Raw genomic sequence first — 12,360 nt, 5'->3', positions numbered from 1 at the left:
CAGATTAAATAAACCAACATTCAATGCAGAGAGCTGCACGGACCAGGTAGCTTTTCTCTCCAGCATACACAGTAAGAACAAGCACACTACCTTAGCTGTCCTCATCCTCACAAGCTGTAGCATGGATTAAGATCACCAATTATCCTACCTTTCACGGTCTCAACAGCACGAACACTCTCTCCCAGGACTTCCAGAAGGGCAATATCTTCAAAAGGACTCCCCTCCTTCAGGCTGTATCTCTTACGCTCCGCCTTGCGTCGGTTCTTTGAGGATCGCCTGGAAAGAGCACGTTCAGTTACAGGGTACACAACAGATTAGCTGTTAGCAGGGCTACTTCTGAAGGAACATCAACAGTGTGCATGAAGCTTGTCACTCAAATCCTTGCCTTCTCCAGTGACAGAGGACTGTGTGTAACCTTAGGTGCTCTGACAATATTTTCAGCTCTATTCAACCAATATACTTAGTGGTCTGAAACACAAGACAGGAATCAAGCTGTTTCTCTACTCCAAAAAGGACTGTTCCATGTTCCAGCAAGGTTAAAGCATGTCAACAACACAAAGCAGGAGCTGCTCCAAGCACGAAGCAGTAGTCACTATCAGGCAAAGTTGAGGTCCACTTAAAACACTGGGGTTTGTGCCAGGGTCTGTGCTTGGCTGTGATCATTTTAATTTCTGCCATCTACAGAGCCTGCTCAGCTCCTAACCATGATCACAGGAAAGCAACTTCTTTCACAGACCAGACCTACTTGCATAATGTTCCTAAGTGATCCGCACACTCTGATGCTGAATACTAAGGCTACATTCTCCTTCTTTTTTACATCTGCTCCACAAGAAAAAATAAAAAGTGTCTAAAAAGTGCACATTTTCCCCACAACTGTATTCTTCCACAATTCATCCAGGGAATTCAGAAGTGGTCCCAGAGACTACACCAGCCTGACCAGCCTGTTACACACCCCACCCCACACTGCAGCTCATACTCTTGAGAGCACTCACAAACAATGCACACAACCACTGTGGGAAGACATTGGTATGAGATTTAGTAGCAAGTCCCACGCACCAAGTGTGAAACCTGGGCCAAAGAACACAAGGCATGCGCACAAGCTGCTAACGTTTGAGAGGCTCTGCCTGTATTCTCCATCTAACTTTCTACAGCCAGCCATTCTGGCCATATGCCCAACATCCATGGGAGCCAGAACCCACCCAGAGTCTGTGCTCTCAGCTCCTCTGCTCTTCCTGTTGCACTAGTAGCTTTTGGCTTTTTCTGCCCTTTTCCTTCCAATGAGAGCTAAAATAACCATCAAATGCCTGTAATTAAAGCAGCTACAAGGCATGCACAGCTGCAAGGAGGAGCAAGCCAAGCATGAGCAAGCTAACATCCTGAATGCTGATGCTAGAACAGTCACTACCTGATTTGAAGGCAGATACCTACGCTGATATTCTTGAGTTGCTGTGTGTATATTTGCTGTTCATGTCACTGGCTGTCACAACACTGCTGGTTTCAGAGAAAAGCTCCAATTCTGGGCAATTTGGCACTTCATAATCTGCAAAACATGGTAACAACTGTCACAGTATGGAAAATGGTCAGAATTATTTCAAGCTTTCTGATTGATCTGTGTAGCTTGCTGGGAAGAGTCATTCTACCTGCCGGTGCTCTGGAGCCTTATAGCTCCCAAACTCACTGAGTCAGCACACAAGAGGAAACAGTAATTGTGAGAACAACACTGCTCTTCCGCCCTGGTGGGGATCGTGACATTGAACAGCACAATCAGAGGGATGACAATCTCAGTGCAGCAGAACTGGACCAGGACACAGCATTCTGCTTTCAGAGAAATTCCCGGAGCCTGTGTCAGCGGGCAGGTATGCCTATATGTACTATAGGTATTTGCCTATAGGTATATATAGGTACTATAGGAATATGCCTATAGGTACTTTGCACCGAGGACATGCTGAGCACTGTCTCACCCAGTCAAGTTGGTACTGTGGAGACAATGCTGTGTCATTTTGAACGGCTTTCAGGTGCATTTTCTTTGCGTGAAAGCTGTGACCCAAGGAAGAGCTGAAAATACAAGAGTAACCACACTCCAAATACGGAGCAAGGAGGGTTGAGAAGGGTGCTGTTTTACTCCTGTAAGTCCCACTGGAGCTAAAGGAGAGCACAGCTCCATCACAGCAAACAGAAACCACACACAAAAACATGATCACAGTTACTTATGTAGGAAAAAGTCATATGCAATTCAATACCAACCCTGCAGGTTCTCCTTCAGCTCTCGCACCACTTGCAGGCGACTCTTATGGCGAAGAAATGCTGTTTTCTGGGAATCTAGGAAGATCAGCTGACTTTTCTGAGCTGATCGTTAAGAAAATCAAAACATAAACATATGTGCAAGAGAAAGAAAAGCATTTTTTACACAAGCACAGTCCCTTCAACAACCTCAGAAAAAAAATCCCTCAACTCATAAAGCATGAAAAGGAAGAACAAGCAATGGTAATAAAACATTCTTCCTGTACGGAAGGGAGAATAAAGCTATCAAATAATTTTTTATTTCCAAAAACTACTCATCAAAGTTTACAGTACAGATAGCCATTTTCCTGGTCCATAGCTCTGCTGCCACATATGCTTTGGAACAAGGACTGTTCTGCTTGTTCATGGACATGCAGACACAGACCTCTTTGCAGCTTTTGACTGTGAAGTCTGGAAAAGCTCCAAAGGAGCCTGACTAAGCTAAAAAGATCCCATGACACTGCAGGGCTTCAAGATGCACTGAGGACAACCAAACGCAGATAACTGAGCAGCATCAATTAGGCGGCAACAAAGTATCCTTCCATACACCTTCCAGTACTGGAATGCTGCGACTTCCCACAGAACCAGCAAAGATCTTCTTTAGCCTCTATAGCACAGAGAAATATTCTTGCACAGACTCACCTTCCAAAATAGCAGGTTTCAAGTTGGTTTCCAAGATATCCAGCCTACCATACTTGTGGATCTGGATCAGGGAAAGAGAAGGTATCATTCAAGGATCTAACCCACACCACATCCCTCTGTTTTTGCACTCTAAAGGTTTATTTCTACTTCTGTTATTATGGTTTGAAGTGTCTTACCAGTCTCAAAGCCTCTTCCCAAAGAGCCCCTTCTAAGAGCAGGAGAACAGCCTCTTCATAGTCCTAGAAGGAAAGAGCAACCATGGGTTGCTGCTGCTGCTAGCAAGACATGCTCAGGTAGAAGTTATTCAGATAGGTATTTCTACACAGCAGTATCCCAGTCAAGAGAGGAAAACACTACTATGCCAGCTACTTCGAGGTGTTGACATAAAAACCCAAACAAGCAAACAAAACCCACAAACCAACTCAGCAAATCTATGTTACTTCTCCCACACTAAGGGGAAATCCCTCTGGAACTCTGTCTTCCTTATTCCAGTCCTCATGTTTCAGCTCCCTGAGACAAAACAGAGCTGAAACATTTTTCGTATCAAATCATGGGAGGCTTTACAAGTGGAAAAACTCAGGGACACAGCATTTATCCCCACCCTGCTCATGGCATCACCCAGGCCTGCTCTGCGCTCCCCAAGGGGGCCCATGGCACAGAATGTTTTGCTGTCAGCATGCATGGAGTCACATGTGGTGCAGGAGAACAGAGGAAACACGGATGGTGTATCTGACTGACAAATACTGGGTGTTACTGGCCACAGGCAGGAGGGTGATGACATTACCTGAGTGTACTGCTCCAGGAGTATGGCCGCCTCTGCATACTTTCTCTGTTCAACTAGTTTTCCTACAAGAAAAAGTGGAGTTTCAGCTTTTCCGAAACAGCTAGATTTTTGTGCCAGAAAACTACAAAGTAGAGGAAAAATCCCACTCACTGAGACATTCTATCTGCTCAACATGTACTCAATTGCTAAATTACAGCTGTAATTTAAAAAGGGCACCATAAAAAAGCATTAAAAGCATGAAGGATTTAAATCACATTGACAGAAAAAGCAAATACTGGGGTATCTGACTTTGGAAGAGAAGACTTCCAGAAGCCATACTCCCTCTGTGTTAAGTGGCCCTTCATAAACTCTGCCTCTGAGAAATAATGCTCCATTCTCTTGCTGAAATATAGGTCCACCAGGTCCACAACACACCTCATGTCTGACATGTGCTAGTGAGTACAAATTCTGTGACCAGCTACTTTCTTCTCCTTAGGACAGCACATAGCTTTACAGACCAGCTGGTCCTAGCTGCTAGCTAGCTTCAAGGAGAAAACAAGATGCAGCTCCAAATTATCCAACAGCCTTTAAGGTTGGTGAATAGGCACAGCACTTGCACCAGTTAATGTCTTAGAGGCCTCAGTTACATCAGACACTACAGTGCACCTCCATTCCTTGGGGTTAACTAATGAGGCAATTTGGAAGAGCAGTCTGGCAACCAGCTGCAAGGGAACAATGCAAGAAGCAGTCAGCACTGGGCAGCCAAGGGCACAGTTTGCTTGGCAGCTCCTGTGTTGCCTACCAATTCAGCTTCAGCATCTTTTGGTTCCTTTGAGAAAAAAAGGTCATGTGCAAATGCACAAACCTTGGGGAAACATGGGATCTTTGTTCTCATTTAAGAAAACCACTGCTGAATAATGAAGCTTTCATTGAATTTTAGGAAAAATTGAAGTGAACCATAAATAACAGCAGCCACTCTGCTCTGCACATTTACATCTCTTCAAGGCCTACCTGCCATGCTCCGTGCCAGGCTGGACAGTTTATCCTTTGTGTAACCAAGCTGTGATGCCATGCACAGGGCTTGTTGCCAGCTGCCACTGCTCTGAAAAGCATCAAGTGCTTTTGCAAAGATGCCAGCACGAGCAAATATCAATGCAGCCTGTTCATACAGCTGCTTCTGAATCAAGTACTCCCCATATGCATCACTGATATCCTGAAAGACAAGGACAAAAAAAAAAAAAGAAAAAAAAATAAAAAAAGGAAAAAAAATAAAAAAAAGAAAGGTCAGTAGCAGTCCTCCATTGGTAAAAATGGAGGCTCGTCAACAAAAGCCTCTTACCCAGCTTCTCCAAGGAATTTCTAGGCATGAAGTTTCTACCTCATTTCAAACTCTATCAAGCCAAGGGCTGATGATCAGCACATGGAGACACTTCACAGAGCTACAGCAAGTGACACAGGAAGGTACCTGATTATCCAAACCAAATGCTGGGTAAATTAGATACTACAGGAAACCAGACCCTTCTTCCCCACCCACATGAGCAGTTTTTGTTAGAATGTCTCTCTGAACCAACCTACTTTAGGAAACAAACACTGACACAAGGGAACACACAAGCCCTGTAACTCTACAGGCAGAGGCTACTCAAAGCTCACTATCTCCACGAAGAAGGGGCAAGTGGATTTCACTGGAAGGATACAGGGGGAATAATAAATTACTCGCAAGGAGTCACTCAGAAATAGATCTCCCTCATGAATAAAGACTCCTTTTTGCTTTCACTGTACTGCAAATAGACCAATTTTCTCTATTTCCTCTCTCACTCAACTCCTCCTTGTACAAAGGCTTGTGTGTTGTGTATTTACAGTATCTACATTAGCTTATATTAAATGTATTTATATTTTATCTCAACCTTGGACAAGCTGAAGTTCTTCAGTAACACTGAAACCAATAAGGGACACTATGTACTAGGAAACAGCACATCCAAAAGTGTCCAAGTTCTGCAGCACTTTTCAGAATAATTTAAGGATAACAAATTGTCCCCACACAATCTGCAAGCCACACAGACGTCAAAACAGGGAGAAGTCTTCCTGAGGTTATGAGTTATTCAGCACACTACAAGATAGTGCAGCAGAAGAAACAGGACTTCCAGGTGCTCTCTGAGTCACAGGATCAAAGGAATAACAACCATTGATGACCAAGTCGTGCAGGGTTAGTGCTGAGAGTCATTCCAGCTGTTATCTCAGAAGAGGGTCTCAGACAACACTGGAAGAGCAATGATCTACAGAACTTGAACACATGCAGCTGCAGTTTCATTCCTGCCCTCATGCAAGGTGCTGAGGAGATCCAAACACATTCATAAGAGAATATAAACCTTTGACTAAGAGAATATAAACTGCACTGTCATGAGCTTACACACCTTGTACTCCTGAGTGCTAGAGGGGTACAGCTTCAAGGCCTCAGTATACAGATTCTGATCCTTCACCAAGTTCAGAAATTCAGAGAAGTGTTCAGGACCTGCAGAAATAATTTACTTTTCGTAAAAATTAAGGAGAATGTACATGGCCCTCCTGGCTCCCAGACAGTCTGGGTTCACAACATGAAGAATCAACTAGAAGTGCCTGGGTGGAAGACCACCCATTCTACTACTGTAAAATCAAAGCATTCACTTCCTTGAGGTTTTGCCAGAGATATTAACCAGGCACAATTCACTTGAACAGGAACAACACAAGACTTCATGTGTTTCATGACCACAGAGAAGTAAACACTTCTTTCTTCCCACACAAACCTACAGTACAAAAAGCAAGTAGCAGAAGTTCACCACCCATTACCAGATGGGAAGATGATCTTATGCAATCCTTCTCTTTCTTCAGCTATGTTCCCTCAAAGGCTCTCCAAATGGACATGTTACACTGCAGAAATCCTCCTTAGGACACTTACCACATTTGCTGAGGTGGCCAAGAGCTTTTGTGTATCTCTTCAAGTGTCTGTCTATTGTATATCGCTGATAATTGGTTTCCATCTTCTGGAGGGCATTTAAGAAGGGCAAGTATTCTTTTGGGTCCTGCAAAGAACAATAAAAACAGCAATTTAGTTAATCTGCTAAAATCCTTATTTGCCCCCATCTTTACAAACAGACAGTCCCATATTTGAAAAAAATATGATAATACACTAAAAAAGGCTTTTTTTCCCCCAAATGTAAGCCATCTTAATCAATTTGTGCACATACTCTTGCCAGAAATTACTAACTTGAATTACCAGGCTCCCACATGGACTTCAACAGTATCTAAAGGCTGGCAACATTTAAAATTCAAGCCTATGTGTCATATCAAATGTTGTTTTCTATTATCTATGATTATGTATAAATTTACAGCCATAAAGTTGATCAACTTCCCCACACCAAAGGTTATAAAACCTGTTAACAGGAATAGGGTGTCCTAACTGATGAGCAGCAGAATTTGCTATAACATTAGGAAACTCTGAAATGCAGATAGGCATTTCAGTTCAGAGATTTCACATTAAACCCACATGAAGACACATGCTATTATCATAGGAATGACTAAATAAGCAAGAAAAAAAAGTGCAGAACTGAGAATGAAAGGCATGCAGTTGAAAAACTTCAGATACCAATCCCTCCCTTCCCCAGAGCTACTTTGCCCTGCTGCTCTAGAAGAGCACTGTTTCACCTTGAACACAAATAAATTTCCAGAGCTGTGCTCAAGAACCAAAGGATGCAGAGACATGACACTTGCCCAGCATCATCCCAAACACACATGGGCTTCTGGGCAACTGGAGTCCTGCCTGGGTAGAGAGCCATTACTAAGAAAGCATGCAGGCTGATCTGCAGACTACAAAGAACCTTTGAGAAAGTAGAAAAATAAGTTCCTTAGCTGGAACTATGAGCCAAGACCTTTTGAGACTTTTCTGCCACCATGACGACTAAATCAAAATCATATGTCCCCAAGGAATAATCATACAATTCATTGACATCCACAAGGAAAAGCAGGTACTTTAGTGCTTCTTCTGCACTCACAGCTTGGACATCTGGCGTAATGCTTTCTGCAACAAGATAAAGCAGCATATGACCTGTTACACCACCAGCAGTGGAGCCCTGCTGTGAGGAAAGGATGCATCATCAAGCACAACCTTGACATCAGAGAGGGACCATCAGACTAACAGCTTGCTCTGTCTTGCAGAGGGGTTACTTTGCCTTTACTGGGCAACTTCAAGGACCATCCCCAGCATAGTAGTGAGCATGCAACTGTGATGAACTTGAAGGATCAGCACAGAATAAAAGCAAAGTTTGTTAGTTTGGGATACCAGAATCCAGAATAGGAACCTCCTATTCATGCTGGGAGAACTAGAGCTCCAACTGGAAAGTGAAAACAGGTCCAACTCTGGGGTAACTGCCAACAGACCTAGTCAAAAGGGTGAGCTGAGGGCATGTACAGCAGCCTATCTTAGCTGATATGCTGCTGTACCTAAACACACACTGGATTCAAGTCCATTTCTGGTTTTTGGCTTGCTCCATAAACAGCAACCTTAAAATATTTTTTTCAGTGAACCATGTAATGATCAAAGTGTTGAGGAACACATCCAGTGCAGTATCTCAGGATGCAGCTGTGCTGGGAGTTGCAGGTTGAGCTCTGGGTAGTGAGAACTCCAGTTTGAACTGCCAACCCCTTGCCTAGCAAAGGGGACAGAGACCTGTGAGACACAGTAGGAGCTGAGGACTGCCAGATTTTTGTAGGGATATACTGTGAAGGTATAAAAGTTCTCACAGGCCCAGGGGTTCCTTTGCTCAGGGCCTCTCCTCAGAGGCACTAGTTGGAGCTGCTATTTTGTTACTTAGTTACTGCACTGAGACTAAATTATATTACGGATCAGGATGCCTGAGACTCTGATATGGGAAACTGAGGTGGAGCCAGTAAGGAATCCTGGTCTGACTGTGAGTGTAGGGGTTGTAGCTCTGGGGGGTGGTCCCAGCTCAGGTGGTGCAATGTGACTGCCAGTCTGCCAGGCTCCTGGATGGTCAGATGGGGAAATTTCCCCCTTAACAGTTTTGGTTGGACAGAGAAGTTTCCTTAACATAAAGCTCCTGCAAATGACCCATTTTCAAAACTTTTGAGTTTCTGATACAAAACCTCGAAGATCGTGAACCTTCTGGAGAGCAATTTCCAGTTCTGGAGGACTTTTCTTCACATGTGCTGTCAGTATTGATAGGCAGTATCTGAAGAAAAGAGAAGAAGTGAATGAGAAAGTGAGAAGGCAGAAACACAGCTTATTCCTTTTTTTAGCAGTTTGTGCAAGTTCTAGTTTATGTCTTAGTAAAAAAAAAAAAAATAAACTGCTCAGGCACTGTGATCCTCCTAGAGGAAGGCAGCAAACACAGGAAAAGAAGAGAATAGACCAGAAAGGTTCTTCTACTCAGCATGTCTTCCCAAACATGTCACAAAGCTGGAGGTGTGTTTTGAGTAGAATGAGCTTCTTTTACCGTGCCAGCTAGCATGATGAAGGAACTCTCTCTGAAAGTTCAGAGAGCTGGACATGGTTTTCCAAATGAAATTTGGCACAAAACCAGCATTTTTTTAAAAAAAGGACAGCTTTCTAGGGTGTTATTTGTACTTCCATACATCTCATATTTACTATTTCAAAATAGCTTTCCCAGCCAAGCAAATGCTTTGTTTTCTGAAATAGTTTGCTGGAAAGTGTCTAAATTCTCAGGGCTCAGCAGCTACTCACCACCAGTTGCTCCCCTCTCCACTGTTTAACATTAGACTGTCAATACTTTAGCACCATTTCACCAGGCATTGTTATTATCCTATTTTCCCAGCTTTTATCTTTGTCTGATTCATCCAAGAAGGATGGTTACCAAAAAGGTAATCAATCAGGAAAATGGAGCTGATCATTTGCAAAGTAATTCAGTGTCAAATGGAACAGCTGATATCTTTCCAAAGGGCCAGCTGCTTCAAACAGTCAGCAACTCACCAAGATGAAACTCTTGCTTATATTTCCATTCCCACACAGACTGATCCTAAATTGAGTGTATCTCCTGAATCTTTATAAGCATCCTGCATTTATTATATTAATTCTATTATTTTATTTAATAGTAAAATGTTGGTATGCTGTCCGTGGAATTATTAGATGTTTCCAGGACAGCATGCTCAGCAGAAGCAAGGCATGGTATAGTTAATTTTGTGGAGCACAAGCTCACCTCAGAGAACCTAGGGCCAAAGAACTGATGTCAAGGACAGCTTTGCTTCCTGCCAATGACTTACTGGAAATCTCTCTAATGGTTCCTTTACCTACAGTAAGAAAGTGCTCACTTTTGAGGGTCAATGCGTTCCATGGCAACTCTCATCACGTCACAGATGAGGTTTACTTTTTTCTGATCCGGATGATGGCGTGGCTGGCTGTTACTGCTACCATTCAGAGATGGGTACATACTCTTAGTGAAATCTTCATCTCTGCATAAAAACAGGTAATGTGAATAAGAGCACCACCCGCCACATAGCCCAGAACAAACACAGTAAGGTTAAGGAACTCAAATGCATGCAGAACATAACTACTCATTAACTGCCATGCTAACAGGAAGTTCTCCAAAAAATCTCTGTCAGTCCAAACTGATTGTCAGCCAAGAAAGGGATAAAAAAATCCCCTAAAACTGGTCAAACAATTACTTCAGCAGCACCAAAAAATCAAAAGACAAGATTTACAAGATACAGCTGTCTTCCACTAAATCCGCTATGGATATTTCCACTGAACAATTCAGAAGAGTAAGCCATTTGCTATTATTTCTGGTCAGGTCAAGACTGAAAATCAAACCAAAGTGATAGCGCCAGTTCCTACAAAATTATTGACTTCAGCAAGCTTGAGAAGTCCTGAAACTACCATCACTGTAAAGCCTCATCACTGAGCCTTTAAAAAAGAAGTCAGGGGACTTGGTTTGAGGATTCAAGCAAGTATCTTGGCCTCAGACTAGATATGCACTGCTACCTTGCTCCTCTTTATGAGGGTAAAAAACTTTCTCTGTTCTCATTTACTACTCTAGAGCAAACCAGCAGAGAAGTCAAAGCACTAGGATAATGTACTAATTACTTGTTACAAAAATCTAATGGCTGCCTGCAAACGGGAATTTCCAACAAGACATGCTATCCCTGAAACTACTGAGACTACTCAAGCCTTTATGACTCAACATGCCAAATTTCTGATTCCTTGCACCCACACTGAAGAGTTGCCAATATTTTGACAAAATTAAGTACCACCACTAATTACATGCATGCTTCCATTTGCAGACTTATACTTACTTCAGTTCTGTAAAAAACAAGTTGATATAGTTCACAGAATCTATTTGCCTGATAAAGGTTTCTGTGTTTTCCAGAAATGCCTGAAATGAACAAGAGTATTATCACTGATATTCTGAACAGTAAGAACGTGTACATCAAGTATAAGAATAAATTCAGAGACATTGTCTGGAAGTACAGGATGAAGGAAATGCTAAATATGATCTGTGTGTACGATGATGCTGCAGTGCAGAACAGCCATCACTGCTGAAAGCAGTACCACCTACACTTTTGAGCACACTGCTCAGTGGATTCCAGGCTAGATTAGTGTAGCAAACAACACAAGAGAGCTGGGCAGACTTGCCTTGGGATTGTGGTCATAGAGAAGATTGAGGTTGATTCGGAGCTTCCTCATACACTGAAAAGCTTCCCTGAACATAAGCCTGGAGGAATGAGTCAAGCGGGAGAATTTACTTAGTGGATAAGATGCAAACAAAGGCAACTGATTAGAGCTAAGAACAGAACCAGTGGGATGAGAACAGCCTACACCATAAGCTGTGTAGACAGCCTTCAGAAAAATGTGCAAGGTCAATACAGCTCACTGCTGACCCTAGCAGTGGGACACACCAGCTTGCAAGGTTGATGAAGCAATACAGAACTTAGATTATTTTTATTTCAATTAAAACAGTGTTACATTTTGTATCAATTTCCCTTTCAGAAAATTTCAATGTAAATGAACTCAGTAAAAAATGGAAAACAGCCAGCTTAATCTTAAAGTGATTGAGATGTCTAGAGAATTGAGCAATGAAGATTTCTCCCACCCATGCAATTTCAGCACACGTAGATGAAGATTTCTCCCACCCACACAATTTTTAGCCCTTCAGTGGTGAAGTGAGAAGTACCTGGCACAGCTGAAAGCTATACTCCTAGGTGGTCACACTAGAAACAGTTTTGTTCCCTCTAACAAGGTCAATTCCTTGAGTTTAGCCTCCCTCTCTTTTCCAGGTCAGTCAGCCTCTAACAGCTCAGACTGGAGAAGGGGAGACAAGAATACACCCGCACCATTTACCTGTCTAGCCACTTCCGAATCTGGGCAAGAACCAGAACACGGTGGTGAATGGTCTCCAGATTTCCTCTTGGCATCTATAACACAAGATCCACACAAATACTTACTTTAGTTACTCTGCCTACATTGTGGGGAAAGTAAGGAGTGGCCAGTTTCTTAGGCCTGTCTGCTATTTGCAAGTGCATGGGCCTGGCTGCTCACTTCAGAGGACATGCAATTTCAACAACTGTGGAAAAATACCTGAACACTCTCTCAGTCCAGAAACATTCCTTCCTCAGAAGGTTGGGCTAAACCCAACCAGGCATGACCCAGAGCAACCTGATCAAGTTTTCAT

At 42.8% G+C, this 12,360-nt stretch overlaps 1 protein-coding gene across 2 annotated transcripts in view; it reads right to left on the bottom strand.

The window, feature by feature from the left end:
- Positions 1-12,360, bottom strand: part of ELP1 (elongator acetyltransferase complex subunit 1) — a 36,674-nt gene that overhangs the window by 7,953 nt on the left and 16,361 nt on the right. For both annotated transcript variants that reach the window (XM_077171523.1, XM_054652353.2), the window contains exons 19-33: positions 12,030-12,103; positions 11,325-11,403; positions 10,985-11,064; positions 10,004-10,144; positions 8,822-8,907; positions 7,588-7,736; positions 6,618-6,741; positions 6,097-6,194; positions 4,697-4,898; positions 3,707-3,768; positions 3,099-3,161; positions 2,923-2,983; positions 2,245-2,346; positions 1,429-1,540; positions 149-276 (exon numbers count right to left, since the gene is read on the bottom strand). In XM_077171523.1, coding sequence (XP_077027638.1) covers positions 149-276; positions 1,429-1,540; positions 2,245-2,346; positions 2,923-2,983; positions 3,099-3,161; positions 3,707-3,768; positions 4,697-4,898; positions 6,097-6,194; positions 6,618-6,741; positions 7,588-7,736; positions 8,822-8,907; positions 10,004-10,144; positions 10,985-11,064; positions 11,325-11,403; positions 12,030-12,103 — 1,561 coding nt within the window. The remainder of the gene's footprint in view (positions 1-148; positions 277-1,428; positions 1,541-2,244; positions 2,347-2,922; positions 2,984-3,098; positions 3,162-3,706; positions 3,769-4,696; positions 4,899-6,096; positions 6,195-6,617; positions 6,742-7,587; positions 7,737-8,821; positions 8,908-10,003; positions 10,145-10,984; positions 11,065-11,324; positions 11,404-12,029; positions 12,104-12,360) is intronic.

Source organism: Agelaius phoeniceus, chromosome Z (genome assembly GCF_051311805.1).
Source record: "Agelaius phoeniceus isolate bAgePho1 chromosome Z, bAgePho1.hap1, whole genome shotgun sequence".
In the NCBI taxonomy this organism is placed as follows: Eukaryota; Metazoa; Chordata; class Aves; order Passeriformes; family Icteridae; genus Agelaius; species Agelaius phoeniceus.
This window is presented reverse-complemented; position numbering and strand designations above follow the sequence as displayed.